Below are 25,353 nucleotides of genomic sequence, written 5' to 3' on the forward strand. Positions count from 1 at the left end.
TTGACTTATTGCTAAGACTCACTGTTGCTCGTGCTGTTTGGTCCATCTTTACTAAAGGTACCCCTTCTGTTTCAATTTGATATATGGTCTGCTTGACTATAAAAAGTCACTTTGTTCTTTTTTATAAAATCTTTGCACTTTACAGAAAGTGTGTTCTTTGATTAGCTTGTCTATTCTTTTGTGAGATGAGCTGCACTGACTTTGTAGTAAGTATGACAAATCAACCTAATTTTCTGTTACTGTTTTATTTTTTTACAGCATCAGTAATATTTTCTGTGGTGAACTCATTGAGCAGACTTGGTATTTCCAGGTGATACCTAACTCTGAACACTGACTATGTAGAAATGTATGTATGCATTATTTGAGAGATGGTCCTGGGGAGGAGGGAGTCAACGGAATGATTTATTGCCAAATATGTTGAGATACTTCAACCTGAACTTTTGGTGCTTGAGGAGTGATTCTGAGAAATCTACTCTCTGTTAGGATTAGATTTTGCTGCACAGACAGAACAGAAAATCCAGAATTATAATGGCTTGAGTGAAAGAGAAATTGAATCCTCTCTTACGTAAAATTCCAGAGATGGGCCCCAGGGCTGATGTGGCAGTTCAGCAGTGCCCTCAAGATGCCAGGCGGTCTTTCTGTCCTCATGGCTCAAAATGGCTGCTGGAGCTCCAAGCTATCTTTCTTCAGAAGTACGTACAACACTTTAGATCATATTTTGTTTTCCAGCACTTAGCTGTGGAATGATGGACTGTTTTAAGCAATTGGATACAAAAGTGCTGGTCGTGGTGGTTCAAGTTGGTCCACAAAGACCCCTGTATTTCTGCCCAGGCGGTGGGATGGATGGTGGTTGTAGTTTCTTGGATGGGAACACAGGAAAAGGAGTAGGTTCAGGAAGGTGGGCAAGGTAGCAGTGAGCTCACCTGGGGAGATATTGAGTTTGAAATACCCAAGGGACGTCCATGTTGGGTCAGTGGTATATACTGTGTGTGAGTCTGAAGCTCAGGAAATAACAGTCAGCGAGCTGTAGACACTCGGGCAGAGGGAGCCTTAGCATCCCAGAAGGCTCTTGAAAGTGTGCAAGTGGTTGGATCTCCCAGGAAAAGCAAGACAGGTCCAGGGAGAATGAAAGGAGAGCAGCAGCTGTGCTTCCTTCAGCTTCACTTTCACCATTGTTTGATATTATGGAAGCATCACAAAGCTGAGCGTTTTCACTTCAGAGAAGGCCAGGCGGGATAGAATCTGGAGTGTCACAGACCACGCCCTCTGCTCAAGAGGAGCCTTGAAGTCTTTGTTGTCCCATTTGTTATAAATCCTCTCACGTGTAAAGGTATTATCCCCATTTTATGCTTTTGAAAAAATAGGCTCACAGAGGATAGGAAGCTCAGTCTATGCCATGCGGCAGGAAGGAATGGAGCCCTAGCTTGGAAACTAAGCAAGTGTTTTGGTTCTCGTCTGGATTTTGTGCTGGGGCACCGTGCCTCCTGAGAGGTACAGTGGCTTGTCCAGTTTTTGACCTGGAAGTGCTGTGTTGATACCAGACCTAAGTCTCCCTGCTCTCTGGCAGTCAGAATGCAGAGAGTAAGTGATAAGAGGTTAAAAAAAACCAAAAAAACACTATCTTGTTTCCCAATCTTAAAACATTCCCATGTGACATTCTTCTTTACTGATAATATTGTTGCAAACCCCAAAGAGCCTGATTAATCTTTGCAGCATCTTTTAGGCTTGAATCACACTTTCATCTGATAGTAGGAACTGAGTCACTGGTGAAGTATGTTCATCCAAGACTACACAGGGGTCAGCAAACTTTTTCTTAAAGGACCAGATAGTAAATATTTGAGGCTTTGCCAGCCCCACAATTTCTATCGCAACTACTCAACTCTGCTTTTTCGGCATGAAAGCAGCTGCAATATGTAAATGAATGGGCATGGCTGTGTTCAAATTAAGCTTTATTTTCGAAAATGAGCAGGTGGCCCAGTTTACTGACCCCTGCCCTAGAAGAAAGCTAAGTTCTAGAATTTCCACGTTTAGTCCTGAATGTAAAGTCATCTGACAAAATTGTGAAAAAGGCAATTGTTCTTTTTCATTTCCAAAACTCAAAATATTTGACTAATTTTGTTTTTTAAAATTAACTTATCTCCGTAATGATCCTTTATAAGTGTAAGGACAGTTCTGGGAGAGCAGCTGCAAAGTATGAAACTGGATTTCCTTATTTTGTTCTCTATTTTGTTTTCTCCTGGGTAGTCTTGATGGAATTCTGAGTTGTCAGGGTGCCTCCACATCTCTCAAAATAATCCATATTTTTCAAGTCAACCCCTAAATCGTGGAGATCCTTGATTACCAAGCTGAGACGTTGAGCTGCTTTGATCCTCATCCATGTGTGTGTGGACCCCAGCATCTGTGGATTCGCAGACTGGAATCTTGTGAATGTGAGAAAGTTCCTATACGTGCATTATTAGCAAAGTTTCATGCATTTTACTCACCAATGATAAGACCACTAGCACATTCTGGGGGCTTTATAGAATAGAAAAGTCCTTCAACATCAGTTACTTTATCTCCTGTGTTTTATTTGTATTATGCAGATGTACATAGCTATCTTAGAAAAGCATTCTAAGTGGAATTCGCATGTTGATAGTTTTCTGATAGGTTCAAATTGCAAAGCTGCATTTGTTTTGTGGTTGAATGTTTTGGAAACATGAAGTAGATGGAATTTTTAAGGGAAATAATTTCTTTTCGCATGAAAGAACCAACTAGGAGGACTTAACATCTTGGGTGCAAATAAGGGCTGATTATGACAGATGAGCATAATTAATTTGTAAAAGAATCATAAGCAGATTCTTGATTCTCTTTGCACTTCTCATTTATTTGTAATTGAAAAGGCAAATTTTTGCTAACATAATTGTCAGTCATCCTTTCTGTTCATTTCAAAGTGCCCGTCCCCTCCCAGGCAAGGCCGGCTGCATGCATTGTAGTAGTAATACAGGATGCACCTTTGGTGAATGTCCCCCTCACTGCTGCTGAGTTCTGCTTCTGTGTTTGGCCTTTGCCTCTCTTCGTGACTTACAGGAAATAAAATATTTCTCCTCCTCGTACAGAAAGTCTTTGAAATTCGAGTGCCTGGGGGAACTGAGACATTGTGACTGTGTTTGGGGAATCCCATGAGTCTGTTATAATCACCTGTGACAGTCAAGTTTCACTAATTCCAAGTAAAGAGAGACCTAAGAGGATGGTTTGGATTTTAGCGTCGTCTGCTTTCAAAGCTACGTTATAAACAGAATAAATCTGTGTGAAGAAGTAAAGTGAGGTAGGTTGATAGAAATGTTTAATTTGCAATGGATCTTCTGTATTTAATGAAGCATTCAATAAATTTTGAATAAGTATGTTCATTTCTCAGATGAGCATTCGGTAAGAATCGCAAAGCCCATGTTTGAGTCATCACAAAGTGTGAATCGTGATTTAGAGCAAGGACTTTTTACTGTACAGCATGCTTGGTAATGATCCCGAAGATATTTCAGGCTTAAATTTGTAAGAGGTCCAATACTAAAATGGAGGAAATAAATCTTAAAGCACTGTCTATGTTGAATGTCCTTAGTTCAGGAGATGGCACCTTGGACAGCCTATTTCAGTTGACACCAAAAGAAATAACAACGTTCTGACACTGACCTTTACCTTATTAGATGCTCCCTCTTTTATGGGTGGTCTTAGGTAATTTTAATTCACCTTCTGCTTCTTTTTAGCCTTCCAGCTGACTAAAGGTATAGCTTTGATTTTTCTTCATGTTACATGATAATTTATTCTAACCAGCAACGTTTATTTATGTACTTATTTGCACCCATTTTTGCAAACAAGTAAACAGATTGGGACATGCAAGTTTTTCTATATTGGTATTTATTGTAATAGTGTTTTACACACATGACATTTTAGAGATGAAATAGCTCAAGCCCTTTATTTTTTTAATTAATTAATTAATTTTTTTTTTTGCGGTACGTGGGCCTGTCACTGTTGTGGCCTCTCCCGTTGCGGAGCACAGGCTCCGGATGCACAGGCTCAGCGGCCATGGCTCACGGGCCCAGCCGCTCCACGGCATGTGGGATCTTCCCGGACCGGGGCACGAACCCGTGTCCCCTGCATCGGCAGGCGGACTCTCAACCACTGCGCCACCAGGGAAGCCCCAAGCCCTTTCTTTCAAGGAAAACCTTGTAGGCCCAGAAATGGCAGGGACATTGGACAGTCTCAAGGGCTAGAGGATGCCGTTCTGACAAAGATTTTCCTTCCCTTTTGTTCAAGTTAATCTATTTTAGGTCTCCTGGTAATGATATAGTAGAATAATTTACCCACTTAATACTATAATAGGTTCACTAGGATTTTCCCATTAAAAGACTCATGAGTCATAGCCTAGTGTTACCTTCCAAGCTTTGATTCTATACTCTCTGTACACCTGAAGAGTTGTAGGGCATCTGTGGTACCTGTGCCAGTCTAAGGCTGGTGTGTGTTTTGAAATCTCTTGCCCCACACTGATGCCTAGCGTCAATCAGGAAATGCTGTAATTTGTTACCCACTACCCTGAAGGTATTACAGGGTAGGAAGTTGTGGGAGCGCAAGGTTGGTGGTGGGAATGAGTAGTAGAACTTGGGATCTTTACTGAGGCTTAGATTTTCCTGCCTGTATAAGTCAGATAAACTTTGTCACGTTAAATCACCTCCACCTTCTGTTTTCAGTGGACGCTACGTTTGCCTCTGACTTTTTTATTAAGACAGTACACCCCTCATCAAATGTATGTGTCACAACTCCAGGATTGCTTAAGACTCACGCTGTCACTGGTACATTCCATTTAGCAATGTCCTCAGCTCAGAGTACATTTACAGACAGTGAACTGCAGACACTCACACACAGGAGACATGGGTTGAGTGCACAGGTAGGACCCTTGGTCTACTGGTCAGAAGAAATTTATGACTGACTGAGTCACTCCTGAGGTGTTCCTTACCTCTCGTTTGTCTGGTAGCAGCATGCCTTTCCACCCCTTTCAGCACTCCTCTTTCAGCAGCTCCAACCTTGGTCCGCATCTCGGTGCAGAACAAAATTTGAAGGACATCCCAAAGAAAGCCTAATGAGATATGGGCCCCTGCCTGTGTATTTTCTGCTCTAACTTTTGCAAAATAAATTGACTTTCTGTTGTAGTGTACTTGTTAAAATAGTTTAAGCCATACCGTCAGAATCCAGCCCACGAGCTAGCATTTGCTGTTACCTTAGATCTTTTTAAGAGGCATAATTTTCCTATGACCTAGACTTGAAAGATCTATGGGCTGTCTGAGTTGACCTTGTTTTCCCCTTGGGCATCCAGCACAGAGCTTGGACGTTAGTGACATTTCTGAAATAAATGCATTAGTGGATTTGAGTGCTCAGCATAATCTAATTAAATATGTGCATTATTACAGCACATTTACGTAAAGATAAAAAATTATAGACTTAAGGTATATAGTTCTAGTCATTTATATGACAACTGAAATAACCAAGCCCTGGGGAATTAAAAGTGGCTTGTTTAACATAAGCAGCCAGTAGTGGCTGTGGTGAGACTCAAGCTCGTTTAACAGATATTTGTAAAGATTCAGGTTCACAAAACATGTAGGAGGAATGGTGTTAGCTCCTTTTCAAAGGAGAGTGCCTTAGATGAGTTACTGTGTGGCTTGAGCAGCTCGAGGGACTCCACTGAGGCATGAAATGGGTGCCCTGTTTTAAGGTCCACATGTTGGGATGGTATTTAGCACTTGGTCAGCAGGCTGAGTACCAGCGTGATGTTGGTGTGGCTCAGAATGCAATGCTACATTCCCTAGTGCCCCCTGAATTCCAAGAAAAATGCTCGTGGATTCGGGCAATTGGCTTTTCTTAACTTGCTTTTCTAAGCCTATAGGAAAAAATAGAGAAGTGGCTGGCTTCTTGCCTGAATTCTTTTTTTTGCTAAAATTGAGGAAGGATATCTGGTCATTCTTTTCTTACTTTAAAATGTTTAAATGTAATATTTTATAGCTGTAGATGAAGAATAAAATATTCCTAGGGAGAAGGTTTATTGATATTTCCATCTTAAAACTATTATGAACTCCAAACAGGTGAAATTGGTAAAACAGAATATTGAGCATGGCTCTTCCCCACAGCCTCTCAATCGAAAGCAAATAGGATGGAAATAGATTTGGAAAAAAACCCTCCCTTTCAGAAGGTTGCTTTAAAGCACATTTTAAGGCCCATTGTCCCTTTTTGATTTTCCCTGGGGCATTTTCTTGTGTATGCTGGGCTCACTCAGTCCTTTGGGCGTTCCTGGTTGGCATTCATCTTTTCCCAGTGTTACCAAACTCAGATTCAGCTGCCCACTGCTTGAAAGCCAACAGTGGAGAGTGTTGGTTTGAAAGGAAAGATTGCTTTATTTAGGAGGCCGGCAACCTGGGGAGAAGACGGACTCGTGTCCCAAACCAACCTCTGTTCTCATCGTTGTAAGATTTTGCCCCTTAGGTAACACTGCTTTTAAAATCTACAGATTATATAATGGATATTGCAGACTTTAATCTAGAATTTAAATGTTAAGGAAAGTGATTATTATTATTATTATTTTGCGGTACGCGGACCTCACTGCTGTGGCCTCTCCCGTCGCGGAGCACAGGCTCCGGACGCGCAGGCTCAGCGGCCATGGCTCACGGGCCCAGCCGCTCCGCGGCATGTGGAATCCTCCTGGACCGAGGCGCAAACCCGTGTCCCCTGAATCGGCAGGCGGACTCTCAACCACTGCGCCACCAGGGAAGCCCGTGATTATTATTTTGATTATAATTGTATCAATTTCCATTTGTTTGCCTGTTTTGAACACAGTAATTTTTTCCACCTCTGTTTTACTTAATCTTGAAATTCAAGATTACTCCCTATTCCATATTAACAGAACTGAGAAATGGTCTTAGGTAAAGGAGTAAACAAAAATTTACTGAATACCTACTGTGTGTCTTTAGCTGAACTATGTTCTTTCCTGCAAATACTCCATTTAAATGCTATTGATAACCTCCTCTCCCTCTTTTTTCTTTTTTTTTTAAGGGTGAGGTTGAGGGTGCTGAGGTTCACGCTCCTGCCTAAGTTCACATAGCTGAACTTGGCCTGCTGACCCCATTGCCCATAGGCTTTCTCCTGTACTGGATCAGGGCTCAAAACTCATGGCAAGCCATCAAAGTTCCATTTGAAATGAAAGGAGGAAAACCTGTTTTCTGAAACGTAAACTCTAATTACATTAAATGGACGCTTCTGAAAACAGTAGTGTCTCAACAGGGTGGACTGTAAACATTGAACAACAATTGAAGCCTCACATTATGTAAGAAAGGAGTTTACAGAGCTGCACATCCACCCTGCTGTGTTTCCCCCACCGGCGACAGAAGTTGCTGGGGTAACAAAGGACTGCACACAGCCTGGTGTAGGCACAGGGGCTCCTCTGCAGCTGATAAAACTGCTCTTCGGTCAGGAACCTTGCTCTTCTAGGTGGGCTGCTTGTGCGGTGCCCCTTCTGCGGCTGAACAATGGCATTAAGGAGGGGCTTAGGTGGGAGAGTGCTGGAGAGGAGGGTAGACTGGTCGTGGGGCACTTGGATGCTGGGGAGCTTGGGGGAAGGAGAATAAGCCCTGGTAATTCTAACTTATTTGTGATTCTGGTAGCAAAGAGCACCCAGAGACAAAATGGCTCAGTAGTTGATGAGATTTCATTGGGGCTGACACCACCTCATTCTGTCCACCCCTATCTGCAGGTTAGACCCAGCTAGGTGTTCTGCCATGCTTGTTTTTAGCTTTGTAACCACCAGTAATCACACTGGTTTGGGGGATTTTCATGTTTCAGTTTTTACAGATGATGAAAAATCATTAACTGACTCAATGTCACTTCAAACTCCATGTATCTGTATTTCTCAACCAGTGGCTCTGAGCCACCAGCTCTGGCTATACCTGGTCAGCTTGCTGAAAAATAGATTCTTAGGATGCACTCTGGACCCTCTAATTAACCTCTGTAACGAGACCGCAGATCTAGATTTTTAACAGGCTCCTCGGGTGATTCCTATATACACACGTCTCACTACTTCTATTTGACACATTACATTGAAACATCAACAAAAGAGAAAATTTGAGTGACTTTGCTCCAAATGACATAATGAATAAGGAACAAATTGGTATTGAATTCCGGTTGCTTCAGTTAGAATTCATTCCCATTCAGTCATTACTTGAAAAGCTATGTATTGCGTTTTTGCCACATGCCAGGTCTGGGGATGAAAGGCAGTCTTTTTTCTTCAGGAGTTCCACGGCTGGGAAGAAATACCCCTCAGTTATGTTTTTAAATCCCACAGCTCTCTGGGACTCAAACCTTCCATGTCTCTTCATTGCTCAATGCTTCATTAAGTAGCTAAGATGCTCAAATTTGAAGAAGGCAAAAGTGTGGCAGGGAGTGTGAACATGGACAGCTCGGGACAGAGTGTTTGGTTGAGAAGTTTTGAGAGATAAACTTGATTTGTAAGGAGAGGCTGGATGACAAAGGACATTAAATGTTACACTGTGTTGCTTAAACTCAGCATTGTAGGAGCCTCTTGAAGATAGGCGTAGCACATACTTTCTGCCTGTGGATTTAACGCATTGTTTCTTAATTCAGCTACATTTACTGAATCCTTATTTGTGCTAAGCACAGCACCAAGAAAAAAAGAAAATTCTTTGTTTAAAAATCAAGGACACCTATGAAGAATTTTGGAAAGGTTGTCATCAAAAATGATTAAAATATGCAATAGTTTTAGGACTGGAAATGCTACATTTGCTTTTGGTGCCAGGGAGGGGTGGGGGGCAGGAAAGACACATTAAAATGTCAATATATCACGATTTTAGACAGTCATAGAAAGTGTGAACCTCCCTTGATGATTGGATATAGAAATTACTAGAAGTAAAATTGCAACTCCTCTTGGTGTAGGTGGGCCGCCTCCCCATCTCCTTGGCCACCAGCCTGTCTTTGTCGAGTGAGCTACACTGAGCAAGCCTGTTGTGGCTCCAAAGCCCATGATGGTCTGTCTAGTCCATTAATAAGCAGCAAAAATATCTCAGCTCCTGTAAGTTTTTTTCCCTGTGGTTTATTTTAACTCTGTTTCGAGAATTCAAAATTAGTTGTGGTGATAAGACATGATAGTTTCCTGACTCTGTGGAAGAGAGAAAAGGTTCAGAAGTGATATCAGGGGCTTGAATTTCCTGGGCTGGTTTTGGTTCACTTAGTAGCTTTATTGAATAAAAGACCAAGTGATTCATATAAAGTCATATGTTAGGATGCTGTAACCAGGGCTTTGGAAAGGGCCACCTTTCCAAAGTGCAAATAAATAACGATGTGAATGTACAGCAGACTCTAAAAGCATAGTAGACTATTGATGAGAATGAATAATACATGTTTTCTGATAGTGTTTGCTGCATGTGGCAGGATATTTTAAAAGCGGGGAAAAAAACCCTCTGTGTGAGGTCTGCATTTAGTTAACCTTTATATTCCAAGACAGGCTTAACTGTCATCTGTCATATTTATAACAGCAGCGTCAATTCAGAGTTTTACGCTCAAAACTTGTAGACTCAATTAGGAGATACACTTTGAAGAATTGGTCCCTACGATATGCACATAGTAACCTAAAAGAAAAATGTCTTGTCGATATTATTGTAGTGATTTCTGTGTATTCTTGTTTTAATTATGTGATGGGTTCTCGTGCTTTAGAGTTTGCCATCATGGATGATCCCTGGAACTTGGCCATGTCTCATTGACTGGAATGGACATTTCAGTTCTAATTTAGCATACTTATTTCTACTGCTAAGTGAAAGCAGAGTTTACATAACTCAATTTATATGGTTGTATAGACTTTCATCTTCTGAGTTTTATAACTCTTTCAAGTTATAAAGCTTGAAAATTGCATGTTTCAGTGAGTCCGTAGTACTTACCAAGTACCCATTGTGCTTTACCAATATTAAAAACAAAATATTTGTTCTGAGGTCATTATATTTACGTTGAATAAATCTGAAGTTAGACTTCAGGTCGATGTTGAAGTGGGGTCAGATCTATTTTACTGCTAAAACTTCCAGCACAATCACAGTATAAAAGGGTTAAGCAAGGATGATACGGGTAAATAACCAAAGATGGAGGCTTATCTAAAACCAAGACTAGATTGCATAATAAGGAAAGGATAAGGGTAGTAATGAAGTTCTTAAGAATTAATGTCCCTTGTATATACTGTTCTATTTAAAATAGATAACCAACAAGGTCTTACTGTATAGCACAGGGAATTCTGCTGAATACACTGTAATAACCTAAATGGGAAAAGAATTTGAAAAATTCATACATGAATACTGTATGAATACAGGTCTAGATATCAGCTATGCATTTCTTACCTAAGAAACTCTTAAACCCCTTCATAATGCACTAAGCCTGTTTGCTTTACTTTGCACATTAAATTCTTTCACAATAAGACCTCTCCTGGTTTAGTGGTCACTATGTTAATTCTGTAGCATTTTAAAGCATTTTGGTTGATGAAATGTCTGTCCTTTTCCTCCCAGTACTTGAGAAATCCTCACTGTTATATGAAAGAACTGAGAAGATAAAGTACCAAAAGGTAAATGACTGTTTCAAAGACACATGATCAGACATTTACTCTAGAGAGACCTTATTCAGTCTTTGGTCTGGAATCATTCAGATTTGACTGCATGCACTTGAAAGACAGAGATGCCAGTGGCCAGGCTGGGAAAACCACTGGATTTGGAATTCATTTCACTCCTCTCTTGCCCCCTGTATAGTTAAGGGTCCTTCCTTACCAAGCTTAATCTTGACTGACCTTTCTGAGTTTTCCGGAACCTTGCCTTATCAATTATTTCTCCTTTGTCTTTCCACTTTCGTTTCTCTCTTTATTCTTAGTCTCATCCCATCTTCCCGTATATATTTTCAGTCTTCCAACTGCTTATAAACAAATAGACAAAACTCAGTCTTGGCAAAGTTGCAAATTCTTGCCTTGACATTGCTTTTACTTCACTCACGCTCTTCAGTGTGGGCCTTTGTGGCTATCTTTTCTGGCTCCTCATGCGTTCTTTGAGCCTTTCCAAGGAGGCATGTGTCTTCACTCCTCAACCTGAGTCACTCCAGGGTCAGTAGTTAACAACTCATCACAAGATCAAGTCGCACAATTCCTGTTCTTGTTTCTTTTTTCATCTTTTTGTAGCAGAATATAACTCCTCCAAGCTGCTTCCTAAAATTCTCTGTTGATTTCTGAAACATATTTATTTTTTTCCCTTTCTGGAAGAAAGCTGGTTTTCTGCTTTCTGCCAGCTAAATTCAAACATTCGATTAGGCAACCTTGATAGATTATATTCCATCATACCTCCCTCCAGGTAGATGAGTTCTTCCTCACTGAGCTCCTAAATATAAATAAGGTTTTTCTCATACTCGACTGGATTCTTCCTGTTGGTTTGCTCTAACATAAATACTTCCTACTTCCCTATCTTGATCTAAAGGTAGCTTAGTCATCTTTCAAGACAGTTTATCACGATGGTTAAGAGACCTCACTCCAGAGCCAGAGTGCGTGGGTTCACACCACATCTCCAGACTACTAGTATATGATCTTGGGTAAGTTATTTGGCTCCAACATGCCTTAGTTTCCTCATGGTAAAGTGGAAGTAGTAATAATTTCTTCTTTCCTAGGATTGATGAGACAGTTAATGGGTTAATATATGTAAAGATTAAATAGTAAGACAGTTCTAGACAGAGTAAGTTCTATGTGTATAAGTACTTTTGATATTTCTACTCTCTCAAACTCCACCTTGTCTATAAAACTTTTCTCATCTCCTGAGTCCAACTAAAGGTCATCCCTTCTGGGAAAACTGTTATTTTTTGCTCTCTTATGAGGCTTAACTTACTCTAATTTTAATTGTCTCTGTCTTAACCTAGATTAGAGTAGGCTTTTTGCTCTCATATGTTCTCATATCTTACTTAACTTCAAAAAAATTTTCTTCTCCTACTAAAGATCAAGTCGATTTTTTTCCTAAAATAATTTCTGAAGATTTGAAGGTCTTGAGACTATTCTGTGTTTTGAATTTTTGATGAGAGATCCCCAAAGATACTTTGAGGTTGCTCTTAGGGCTGGCCTGAACTTCATGAAGGAGAATAATGGAAGTGTCACTTGTGATTAATTTCCTTTTCTATAGGAGGGCTTTCTGACTGTGTAGCTCTAACTCATCCTAACCACCTCTTTGGGAAAATTGGGTTGTAGCAGTGTATGTGTATCTGTGTGTTTTTCTAATATTTCTTGCACATTTTACAGTACATTTTTACAAAGTTGAACATATTTATTGTGACAAGGAAATAAATTCTCTTGAAAATGTTTTCTTTAAAATTTTACTCTTGTATTTAATAGGTTGGCGTTAGAAATTTCAACATGGGTTAACAGCTCTTACTATAGTACCCTCTCCCCAGAGGACATTCCGATACCCTAAATGTTGGTGATGTTACAATTGCTGAATGGAAGCTTTCGCTGAATCAGATACTGACAACAGTAATTCCAACAATAGAAATTATCACCAGGCATTGATAAAAGCTGAGAGCAAATCATTATGACAAAGTACATCCTGATGGGAATACCAAAAATACACATAGGCTACATTATCTTTATTTCATTTTCCTCTTTTAGAATAAAAGTTTTGGTATTTGAAAGAAAAGGGACAGTTGTTTGTTGAAAATGAAATTGTTGGACATAACCAACCATATGTTTTAGATTTTTTCCCCCTGTATTCTTACTGAAAATGTATTTTGAATTTGTTGTGTTTCTCCATACTTTGTAAATTCTTTCCTTAAGGTAAAAAAAAATTTTTTTTCCTTTCTCTTTTCCCAACATTTGCTTCAGCTAGGTTTGACCAACAAGTTGGATTCTTTCAGCCTGTGTCATTGTAAAGCCAACATGTCTGGTGATGTTTGTCTGCAGATGCAACTTATGAGTCAGTTCTAACTTTGTATGTTACTTTAAAAAAATCAGTAATGGATTATCTTGTATTTAAACGTGTTGAACCTTTGCAGCCTTGAATTTGCAGAGTGACACAGTTAATGTGCTATGGTCACATGTTTAACTTTGTCAGGAAACATTGATCCGTTTTCATATGTTATCAAGACAAGAAACAGTCTCTTTTTGATTCTGCATCCATCTTATAATCAGAAGAAGATATATCTGCCTCACAGATGGAAACAGAATCAGAAGGAGACTGTTTCTTGTCTTGATCACACCGTGAAGCAGCAATCAAACCAGAAATAACACTTCAGTCTCTGACACATACTGTTGCATATTCATGTTGGGTTTTGCAATAGACTTGGAGTCTATAGACTTGTAATCTGTTTGACATCATCCCTAAGAACTTTAGTCTCCTGGTTCTAGATAACATGGTTAATTAATCCAAATTTGTATTTTCAAAATAGAAACTTGGCAATGGATGGGACCTTTGTATGATTCAAACTGTCCTATATAGAAAATGCCTAGATATTAGTGTAGCGAGAGAAGATATAAATAGGAATAGCATTGGAAGTCATAATATAGTAACTTTCAGACCATATGGAGAAATACTATTATCAGTCATTTTCTTGTTTTGTTTTATACACCAGTTAACGTATGCCAATGATTTTCATTGTCACAGAATTGCATTATTGTTCATTGACAGAGTAACAGAAATGTAGAAGTATGCAAATGAGAAATGGAATTGGGAGATGTCATGGAATACGTACTAATTGTAGGAAGAATACAGCACATGTAATCCCCGTGGTTTTGGGGTAGTTAATGCCTGGAAACTGTGTCATTATGCAAGGTTGCATTTTCTGAAGAGGGTCAGTGCTATAATTGGGGCTTGCATTTTTTTATCTGAAGATGTGGGAAGCTTTAACTGATGGATATAACCAACAAAGTGCTACCTAAATGAAAATTCAGCAGTCACAAATGGTGGTCATCTGCACATCAAAACATCTAAAATTCAGTACATGGGCTGAGATAAACACTAACATTTAATTACCAGTAATTTTGCTTGCTAGCAGAATGCAGAATGGTTCTTGAAAGCTCTTTGGATAATGCAGCTCTCTAGAGGGACTCTTCTAGGATGCCTGATGGTGTGCTATTACTTAGACCTCCCTCAAAGGACTGAAATTTTAAAATTGGTGATGACAGTTCTCTTGTTGTTTCTCCTACTCAAAACTCCTTTTGATCCAACACTTCCCCCTTCTCCCTCACTTGCACTCAACCAGACTACTTAGCACATATTTTATTTCAAAGACTAAAGAAAGGAAACAGTAAATGATAGCTCCCAGAAACCTCACATTTTATTGGAAAGCCATAAGAACAACTTCCAGAACGGCTAAAATTTGATTAGATTCTATCCTGGTAGGTAGGGTTGTGCCTATGTCTTAAAACACTGGCAGCTGTCTTAACCGAAACCAAAGGAATACATGGGGAGAGGGACTGAGCTGTCTGTTTTCACTTGGTAGCCAGAGAGCCTCAGTCACTGAAAGGGGCAGAACTGTCTTCTATAGAGACTACCGAGGACCAGATCAGCTCCATGGGTCCACTCACCACAGTCTGCTAATTGGCTCCTTTCTTAACACTGGGGAACAGGAAAGCTGTTCCAATGGGCTTCTATTCCTAATACCATTGCTTTACCTTTAGTGCAGAATGGAGTCAAGGTTTAAATCCTTTACTGCTGGATACTTTTGTCTTGCCTCTGAAGGTGTCCTGCTAGAGAAGCTTATGGGATCGAATATTTGGCTTCAGTTTCTATAAGTTAAAATGCAGAAAAAGATTGGTTCCAGTGGAGGAGTAGATATTCAGAAGCAGAATAGGGAAGGTGAAGAGAGACTATTGAAAACGAGAAACTTTCTTTCTCCAGACTCTCTCCCTCTCTCTTGTATGTGTGGGTAATGCATCTTTGCCCTTACTGTGTTAAACGTCACCGTGACCTCATGCTGATATTCCCAGAGCAAAGCTGTTGGTATTAAAAACCTATAGCTGGCCTGGAACTCTTTCCCAACGTATGATAAACTCCAAACAAAATCTTCCATGTTGCATTCTAACAGCTCTGTAAAAATGGTTCTATGTCCTAGTTTTGTTTGGTGTAGCTTTCCAATACAATCGATGTAGAAATGAATTACCCCTTGACTTTGGAAATAAGCAATTCATGAGCGATTTCTTAGATAAAACTATTTAATCAGGTTCTGAACATACAAGAGAATCCATGAAAAGATACAAGCCTTTACGAACAAGTGAACATTTTTTTCTCAAGAAATATTCCATTTTCTGGGCTCAATTCAAAACAAAACAAAAATGGCTCCTTCCAAAGTAAATGGTATAAATGATTGGTGATAATTGTGTTTGCTTATGTGTTCACCTCTTCAGATTTGTTGAAGGAAGGAAAAGGGAATGGCTCCACAGCTAAAACCTTCAACTTTGGCAAAATTGAGACCATTTTTGTGGTATCGGACAATCTTAACACTTATTCTTGCTCAGGAATTTAATCCACTTTCTTCGTAAAATTCAAGATACTTTATCATATTTTTTTTCCATGAGAAGATTAACCTAGGTGTAAATAAAATTACCCTTCATACTTTAGAGATCCTTTGTGAACTTTGGAGGACAAAGGAGTCTCTAGTTAGGAACTTGAGAATTTTAGCATTGATTGAGGAGCAAGTGAATCCAGCCTCTACTTAGATAATTTTTCTCACCAGTAGCAAGGGGCTGAAATCTGGTTTCTGGCAGACAGAATACACCCTGTTGGGAGGTCACACATGACTAAGTGCTCCGTGTTAGTGTCCTATGAAACAGCAAATCTTGCTTTAGAAAAAAGTCAAGCCTTGCATTTGCATTGAACGTGTGTTCCCGAAAGATTTGCAAACACTGTTCACAATATCAACTAATTCTGGATGAGGTAGTGGAGATGGTGAGGGCAAGAAAATAATATCTACATTGCACCAGTTTATGTTTCATAACTGGTTTTTATATATAGGAAACAGAAAATTTGGGCATAGAGCAAATCTTGCCAAGCAGAACCACCAGTGGTTGGTAGGTTACCCATCAAAAGGAAGTAAAGTGGAAACAACTGAGCATCTTCTATAAACACAATTACTTAGTCTTAGATTACTGAATTTATATATTTAAATGGTTCTCACATGATACAGGGTGGGAAAAGGAAATTGTTTTAATTTGGCTTTCCAGGCTTGGTAATCATCTTATGTTACTGTTTTCTATTTAAGTTAGAAGTCCCTGACTTTTTTTTTTTTTTTTAAGAGGGTTAGGTGGATATATTGTAGAAATTTAGACCTAAAAACTCTTCCTACTTGATTTTTCTCAACATTTCCATACACTAAACGCCATGTTAGTTTGTGAAAATTGTGATGGGCCCTCCATAGATTGACTTCAACTGCATTTGAAATAATAGTTGAAAAATACTTTAAGCATTGCATAAAAAGGAAAATGGTTAGCATTTGATTGTTTTGAGGAAGCACTCAAAAAATTTGGGCATAGAGCAAATCTTGCCAAGCAGAACCACCAGTGGTTGGTAGGTTACCCATCAAAAGGAAGTGAAGTGGAAACAACTGAGCATCTTCTATAAACACAATGCTATGAAGTAGTTCTGCATAAGCAAAGCTAATGAAACAGAATTTTTCTAGCACTGATATCTTCATCTAAGACGTCTTCAGTGTTCAGTTCCATTCCCATTCATTACTTACCGAACTGACACATTATCCTGAAAACATTTCCTAAACGTAATTGAAAACATTAAAAAGTCTGGTATTTGATAAACATTTGGATGTTGTTTTACAAATTTTTATTTCTGATTTTTAACAAGCTTCACACATGTTAAAATTATGTATAAAGAAATCCAATCATACCAATAAACCAACTGGTTGTCAATTTGATTTTCAGGGTGAAAGATGGTGTAAGTGTTTATGGTAATAATTAACAGGAGTATAGAACTTTATTGATTGTCTTCATCCATTTGGGCTGCTCTAAAAAAGTATTATACCCTGGTGGCTTATAAACAATAGAAATTTATTTCTCATAATTCTGGAGGCTGTAGAATTTCAAGATCAGGGTGCCAGTGTGGTTGGGTTCTGGTGAAGGCCCTTTTCTGTGTTGTAGACTGCCATCTTCTTGCTGTATCCTCATATACTGTAAGGGACCAGAAAGCTCTATGGGGGTCCCTTTTATAAGGGCACTAATCCCATTCATGAGGCGTCCACCTCATGACCTAATCACCTTCCAAAGGTCCCAGTTCCTAATACCATAACCTTGGAGGTTAGGTTTCAGGATATGAATTCTGGGGAGACACAAACATTCAGACCATAGCATTGATCACAGCACATTTTCTCACACATACCTTATTGTCTAGTGCTATAAGCATCCATAATATATACTTTTTTTTTTTGTCAGAAAAGGAATAAACTAAATATCTTCATTTTATGGAATGGGAAATTTGAGACCCAGAGGGGGAAGTGACTTGCTCAGAGTTTTATAGCAAATTATTGACAGCTGGGACCAGCACTCAACGTGCATGCTGTGTTCAGCAAACTTCATACTGAGCGAGTGTTAGGTGGCTTGTTTTTGACATGAGTCGTAAAGAAAATATTTATAATTTATTTTTTTCTAAATGACGTTTTGTCCTCTGCCTGTCTACCTTTATTTTCTCAAAATGAAAGACTAAGTTTTAATTCCGTAGGCTATGCTGATAGATAGGTTTATTTCAAGGTGAGAAAAACAATCAGGTGCATATTAGAAAAGTTCTGGCCGAGTTGATCATATTAGAATTTGCAAGAATGGTGGTTGTTTAGTGAAACCCCATGATAATTCAGCTTCTACAGAGGTGATTTTGCCCAGTGTGTCCTGGGATTGTGTGTACAAAATAAACACAACTTAGCTGATTTGAATGGCTAAGGACCATCTTCCGTGTTCCCTGACAGGCTTCCTGGAGTGAAAGGAACAAAGAATTTGAAGAGCTCCGTAGAGGTGATTATCTTGTCTATTAAAGTATCTTTATTACAGCATAGCATTTCAAATTATTTCTTGCCCAGAACCCCCCAAAGAAAATTTTTTTTAATTTTAGTTTTGCTAGGGTGGCAATATGTAGGATCATATATATTTTTTCTTATAGATCTAGAATTGTATTCAACTTGGTAGTTGAACATTAGCTTGTAAACAGGATTTCCTTTTACAAGAAAAGAAATACTTGTTAGCTCTAAGACCCAACAAAATCCTCCAAGTATTTGCTTTGGAGAAAAAATTAAAATCTAATATTTAGGGCACTTATTATTTACTTCATTTACTTAGCCTGTCTAACTAGGAATTTATCACACGGATGCCATCTCTTTCTGGGACCCTGACGAGAGGTGTAGGCAAAGGAGAACTGGGCTTGGGGGCCCCATAACTGCCACTGATCTTCTCTCTAACTTTCACACTTTCACTTTCACTTTCTCCTGTTTTCCCGCCTACCATTCCAGGTTGCTTTGATCACATAACAGTGCTAGAATGTCACTTTCTCTCTTCACCAAAAAGCAGAATTTTAATTCTTCTGGACTATTTGTTTATAGCCAAGTGGGATTAATTAACTAGATAGAGGCTCACTTTTATAAGATGGGGGGAATAAGTCACAAGACAGCTGTGGGAGATTTAGAACACTGTTAGTGCCTAAAAAATATTAAATGATTTGGGACTTTATACAAGAAAAATGTCATCTGTGGAAAATTAAAAAAAAAAAAAAAGGTGGTGACATTTGACTGTTACTTTCCCTCATAGACATTCTATGTTTAGCTTATTAGCCAAGATAAAACGTAGATCAATTTTTTTTTGTCTTTCACGTATGTATATAATATGAGTCAGTAAATGAGTCTTAATTGAAGAATTTGGGCTCTCTTTTCATCCTGATGACTGAAAGGGAATTTTTCTCTTGTTTCCTTGGACCAGGTGATGGAGAGGTAGTGGGAAGATGAAATGATATTTCTTCTATGATCACTCCAGTATCAGATCAAATTGGGAGGAGTTAGATTTGATGACTGATCTATAATTTTTACTTCTGTCTGGAAAATGATTTCTTGGTATAAGAGACTTTTTATATTTTTTAAAGACTTGTGTAACCTCGAGAATCTTAAGTACATAAAAGATTCAAATCTAAGAAGTAGACTGATTTTAATATTAGCAGTATGGGGGTAGTATGGTGACAACAGATAACTGTACAAACTTCTTTTCCACATATATCCAGTCAGCAGGAGCATGCTTGGAACACAATTACCAAAAATCTTCTTGATGCCATTTAAAAATATTTTTTAAATGTTTTAATTACAGTGCTTCTAATTCCTGATTCCAGAACTTGTGTGTGTTTGTAGGTGTGGAACCTGTGTTCTACTTTTCTCTGGGGGTTTAGAAGCACAGAATTATCTAAGAATTGCAAAACTCAATGATGGGGAAAGGAACTAACATTTATTGCAAGCCCATGAAATGTCAAACGTTGTACTGATGGCTCACATAAAATTTTCCTAAGATTGACCTTTCTTATCGTACAGGAAATGGAAGGACAATGAGGTTAAGTAACTTGCCCAAGGATTCAGGGCCAGTGTGCTGTGGAGATGGGATTCATAACAACATCTACCATGATGCAATGTGCAAAGTCTCCATGAAATAATTCCTGTCCAACATTTTCCAGATTAAACACAGTGAAGTTCCTCTCTCTTGCTGTTGGTTGTTAGTTGTTTTCTGTGCCGATTTGAAGCCATCAGTCTTCAAATACTTTTGGCCCTTGTAAATTAGAATTCTTCTGTAATTTCAAAGGACAGCTCCGGAGTTTGCTTTCCTTTGAGATGCTGTAACTAATAAATCAACTTTATTGTTTGGTTATTGTATCAACATGGAGAGCTTAGTTCCAGTGCATCAGCTTGGGTGTGAGTTTTCCTGCTGTGTCACTCTATGGCTAGTGAATGTCCCAAATGTGGAGAAATGCAAAGGTAGTCCCAGCCCTTTCATTGTAGCTTAGATTTGGGTTTAAGTGCCTTCCAGCATGGACTACTAGTTGCCGTGTTGTTTTTGTTTTGTTTGTTTAACTGCCCTTTTTTTAAACTTAGAAGTTCCAGCTTCTGAATTTCTATACCAACTCATTTCTTTCAAAATTAGAAGTAATAGAAATGAGAAATAATGAAAATAATATGCCCACCACTCTCCTTATTTTTTAAGGATTTGATACAAATCTCCATTGGCAAATGGGGTGATAAAAAGTTTAGGGGCAAAGTGTACCTGAAATTCTGAATTTCATCCTTATCTTGTCAACATCTTGAGTTTTGAATCACCGTAGATCTGCACCAACCTTGTGACCCAAGGTGGGTACCATTCCTGAGACAAGAGCTCTGCCCGTTTGCCAGCTTCTTGGTGGGGTTCCCTGTAACCTCCTAGACAGTGCCCTCCTGCCTTACCTAATTTTGTTGGCTTGGCCTTTTGCTTATGACACTGCTGCATGAACTCAGCTAGTTAGAATTTCCATATGGGTAAAAGGAGGACACTAATGGTATACTTACGACCTCATGGTCCTGTTGAGAAGATTAAATAAAATAGTTTAGTAATGTGTTTGGAATTAGGATTGTGCTGGACCCCTGGAAACAGTTAATAGATTTTAAGTTATAATTTTAATTTATCCCTGGCTGTTGGCAAGGTTTTCACCCACACTGTCTAGGGAAATAACCAGACTGCCCTGCTTTTCCAGGGTTCTAGTGGATTCTATAAACCTCCCTCTGATACCTCACTATAACTAACATGAGAAAATTTGCAAAAGTAGGAGTGTTTATTAACGTTGAAAGACAAACAGGAATGGAGACACTCTTACTTAGAATTTGATTATGTACATTCATTTCCTACCCAGAAATAAAGAATAGAAAGTGGCCCTAACTGTGTTTCAGAACACCAATTTTAGTAAAGTAGATTTTAGGTTTGTAAACCAACATGACTTTAAGCCTCTGGGAATAGCTGTATAGAATTTCATGCCTTGTGGGTGAGAAAGGGGCACTCGTGTTATGTTCATACACACACTGCATTTATCCTTTGTTTTCTATTCTATAATTTCTAAGTTGGTGTATGGGTTTCTATTATAGAATTGGGAGAAGATCCTAAAGGCAGGCCTGTCAGGTTTTCTCTTTCTTAGCTCTAAACTAACGTACCAAAATATCTTGAAATATCAGAGCTGACATTTTGATGTGCACCGTTCATGCATACTGGGTAATTAAGAATTCAATGGAAGAGTTATAAACTATAATTTAAAATACTGCTTCAGTTTATTTCTTCAGATTTTCATCTATTGTTTTGTGATTGCTTACAGGATAAAGGTGCATTTAAAGTATTTTTACCATATATGTTTGCTCCCACTTCTGGGGGAGAAATAACCAAAAATTAAGTCAAATAGAGCCTGTTGGGTGTCTGAAGTAGGTTATGACCAAAAGCCACTCTCTTTTTAGAAAGAAATGTGTAAGAGGAATTCTTACTTTGATAACGTAATAAAGGCCTTCCTTGAGAATTGGAGCAGTATTTTCATCATCCTTCGGTTTGTTCCTTTTTTTTTTCTTCCCCAGTTTTGGACAGGAGATTCACGTATAGAGTGGTGAGACAAATGTTGACTGAAGAATAGCACGCTTCTACCTAACACCTGGTTTCTAAATAAGATAAATGTCGGTTATCACTGTCCTGAGTCATGATTCCAAGGAATGGAATGTATAAGCAGCAAATTTTCTGTTCTAAATGGAAAATACTTTAAAAAAAAAACCCAAAAAGATTGGTCCAAGAGTACAGTATAATTCTGCCAGGAGACAGCCCTGAACTAGAACAGAACCAGAGGTCTCACCTGTACACCGGCACATGGGGCACAGGGCAAGGCGTGTGTCCTCTCTCTTTTTCTCTCTCTTTCTCTCCTGGACTTACTTGTGTGGACTAAAGAGGATATTGCCATAGAATTTCTGCCATGATTCATCAAGGAAAAGCAACAGATTTTCCTCTAAAGAGCAACATTTCGGTGGATTCCCACTGATATATATGATGCCGTTAAAATACACTTGAAGAAAAAGCAATGGAGTGCCTGTTTAGCTCCGACAACGGTTCTGGATTGAGTTTATTATTTTTAAATTTATAATTGATTACTGATTTGGATTAATGCTTTAGTACCAGAGGAGAAAAATTCAGGATCCAAATATATTCATAGAATAAAAGTGTCAACCTCCAGGAAGTTGGAGACTTAACTTTGAGTGAAATAGGCTGTTAATGACCATTGAAGTTGCATATCTAGTTTGACTTCTCATCAAGAAATTGATAATGAAGGACACTTTTATATTATTATGGAACTGTTTTCTTTTAAGCCAAAAATACCTTGAAAAGCAATGAATACAAGTATGACACAACTAACAAACTAAATGTAACTGGCAACACCATGCTTTTCATTTTCTGAGTGATAGTTTTCCTTTAATGGGTCCTTCTTAATAATGAGATAGACTAAATCCTCCTTGCATTTGGTCTTTGAAGATGTGTGTGCATATATGTACATATATATGAATAATGGAGTTTGAAAGGAGTTTGTAGTTCGAGATTATTTTCTTGAAATTTGTGATTTTCCAGCTGTGCCATTTCTTTGCAAAGTGTTTTCAAGTTATGACACCTTTTACTAGCTTTACTATAGACCTAAAATGGCTGTCACTGCCATTTTGTTCAAGACTTGGTGTTTAGCCGGACATGGGAAAGCGGATGAAACAAATACTGCACCACTTCTCTTTACAATTGACAAGCTTAGTCTTTTAATCACTGATTCTTTGATCTCAGGTTGGTATGTCCTTGGCTTACTATGATGAGACACTTTACCTTTTTTTTATGACTCTTTTTTTGATTGTGGCAAAATACATGTAGCATAAGATTTACCGTGTTTTCCATTCTAAAGTGTACAGTTCAGTAGTGTTCTGAACTGTTTACTCTGTAAACAGAGCAAGCATCTTCCTCCACTGGGGCTGCTATAACAAAGTACCATAGAACAACAGAAATTTATTTCTCACACTTCTGCAGGCTGGGAAGCCCCAGACCAAGGTGCAGGCAGATTTGGTGTCTGGTAGGGCCTGCTTTGTGATTGTAGACGGCTGCTTTCTGGTTGCGTGGGCACGTGGGGAAAGGGGCCAGAGAGCTCTGTGGTGGGGTATCTTCTGTGAGGCCAATGATCCCATCCATGAGGTCTCCACCCACAACTCCCAAAGGCCCCTCCTGCTAATACGGTCACACTGGGGGTTAGGATTTCAGCCTATGAATTTGGGAGGACACAGACATTTGGTCTAGAGCCACGAGTAACTGTTTCTCGTTTTGTGTTATGTTTCGTTACAGAACTCCAAGATGGGAGGCAAGCTGAGCAAGAAGAAGAAGGGGTACAATGTGAATGATGAGAAGGCCAAGGACAAAGACAAGAAGGCAGAAGGAGCCGGGACGGAAGAGGAGGGAACCCCGAAGGAGAATGAGACCCAGGCGGCTGCGGAGACCGCAGAGGTGAAGGACGGCAAGGAGGAGAAGCCAGAGAAGGATGCCCAGGACGCTGCCAACAAGCCCGAAGACAAGGAAGGCGAGAAAGACACAGAGGCGGCCAAGGAAGACGCCCCGAAGGCAGAGCCCGAGCAGATGGAGGGAGCCGAGGGGAAGCCCGAGCCCCCGAAGGATGTTGCGCAGGAGCCGGTGGCCGCCGCGGCCCCCGCTGCAGGCGGCGACGCCCCCAGAGCTTCGGAGCCCGAGGCGGCGGAGCCCGCGGCCCCCAGCAAGGATGACAAGAGCAAGGAGGGTGGGGAACCCACAAAGACTGAGGCTTCCGCAGCGCCTGCCGCGCAGGAGACGAAAAGTGACGGGGCCCCAGCTTCAGACTCAAAACCCAGCAGCACTGAGGCTGCCCCATCCTCCAAGGAGACCCCGGCAGCCACGGAAGCACCCAGTTCCACGCCCAAGGCCCAGGCCCCCGCAGCCCCCGCAGACGAGGTCAAACCCGCCGAGACCCCGGCAGCTAATTCTGATCAAACCGTAGCAGTGAAAGAGTAACAAGGACAGCCTATGGAAAAAAAAGAATACCGCTTAACGACGACCTGTCTCTCTGTCTCTCTCTGTCTCTCTCTCTCTCTCTGTCTCTCTCTCTCCTATACTAACTTGTTTCAGATTGGAAGTAATGATACGTATTGCCCAAGAATAAGGATGTGTTCCCATCAAGGGAGGGGGGGGGGAGAATCCAAATAGTATTTTTGTGGGGAAATATCTAATATACCTTCGGTCAACTCTACCAATCAGTCCTGGATTTGAAAGATCAATGTCTGAAAGTACAGTACATCTTTTGTACCTGAACTGCTGTTACATGCACTCCGCCACTAAGATCTGAGCATCTTGTCTTCTGCAAGGGGAGTTGGGAGTGATGCGTTCGATTCTGCCCGCAGGGCCTGTGCCGAGGCAATCAGATCTTTATGAAAGCAGTATTTTCTGTGTGTTCTTTTTCATTTACAGCCTTTCTTATTTTGATATTTTTTTAATGTTGTGGATGAATGCCAACTTTCAGACAGCCCACGTAGCCTGTCCACATGTATCTCAATGCCAATTCTCCATTCTTCCTTCCCAGGTCTTTTTGGGAGTAACAAACATTCTCTCATCCTACTTAGCCTCCCTAGATTTCTCATGACGAGTTAATGCATGTCCGTGGTTGGGTGCACCTGTAGTTCTGTTTATTGGTCAGTGGAAATGAAAAAAAAAAAAAAAAGTCTGCGTTCATTGCAGTTCCAGTTTTCTCTTCCATTCTGTGTCACAGACACCAACACACCACTCATTGGAAAATGGAAAAAAATAAAAATAAAAAAAACAAAAAAAATGTACAATGGATGCATTGAAATTATATGTAATTGTATAAATGGTGCAACAGTAATAAAGTTAAACAATTAAACTGAAGTCACAAGGATTACTGGTTTCTTTTCCCACCAGCACGCTGTCCCCTCCTCTGTAATTGCCTCAGTAGAGAACAGAACAATGTATTGGGCATTTTCATGGGTATATTTGGATAGAAGTATAAAGCAGGATCCTCAGTGTTATCTTTTTAAAAAATTAGCAGGATGGGCTTCCCTGGTGGCGCAGTGGTTGAGAGTCCGCCTGCCGATGCAGGGGATACGGTTTCGTGCCCCGGTCTGGGAGGATCGCACATGCCGCGGAGCGGCTGGACCCGTGAGCCATGGTCGCTGGGCCTGCGCGTCCAGAGCCTGTGCTCCGCGACGGGAGAGGCCAAAAGAGTGAGAGGCCCAAGTACCGCAAAAAAC

At 39.8% G+C, this 25,353-nt stretch overlaps 1 protein-coding gene across 2 annotated transcripts in view; it reads left to right on the forward strand.

Moving 5' to 3' along the window:
* The window catches only part of BASP1 (brain abundant membrane attached signal protein 1), a 55,672-nt gene extending 30,681 nt beyond the window's left edge, over positions 1 to 24,991 (forward strand). For both annotated transcript variants that reach the window (XM_060295675.1, XM_030856602.3), the window contains exon 2: positions 23,408 to 24,991. In XM_060295675.1, coding sequence (XP_060151658.1) covers positions 23,417 to 24,103 — 687 coding nt within the window. In that variant the 5' untranslated portion in view covers positions 23,408 to 23,416 and the 3' untranslated portion in view covers positions 24,104 to 24,991. The remainder of the gene's footprint in view (positions 1 to 23,407) is intronic.
* The last annotated feature ends 362 nt before the right edge of the window (positions 24,992 to 25,353 follow it).

The sequence above is a fragment of the Globicephala melas genome, chromosome 3, assembly GCF_963455315.2.
Source record: "Globicephala melas chromosome 3, mGloMel1.2, whole genome shotgun sequence".
Lineage (NCBI taxonomy): Eukaryota > Metazoa > Chordata > Mammalia > Artiodactyla > Delphinidae > Globicephala > Globicephala melas.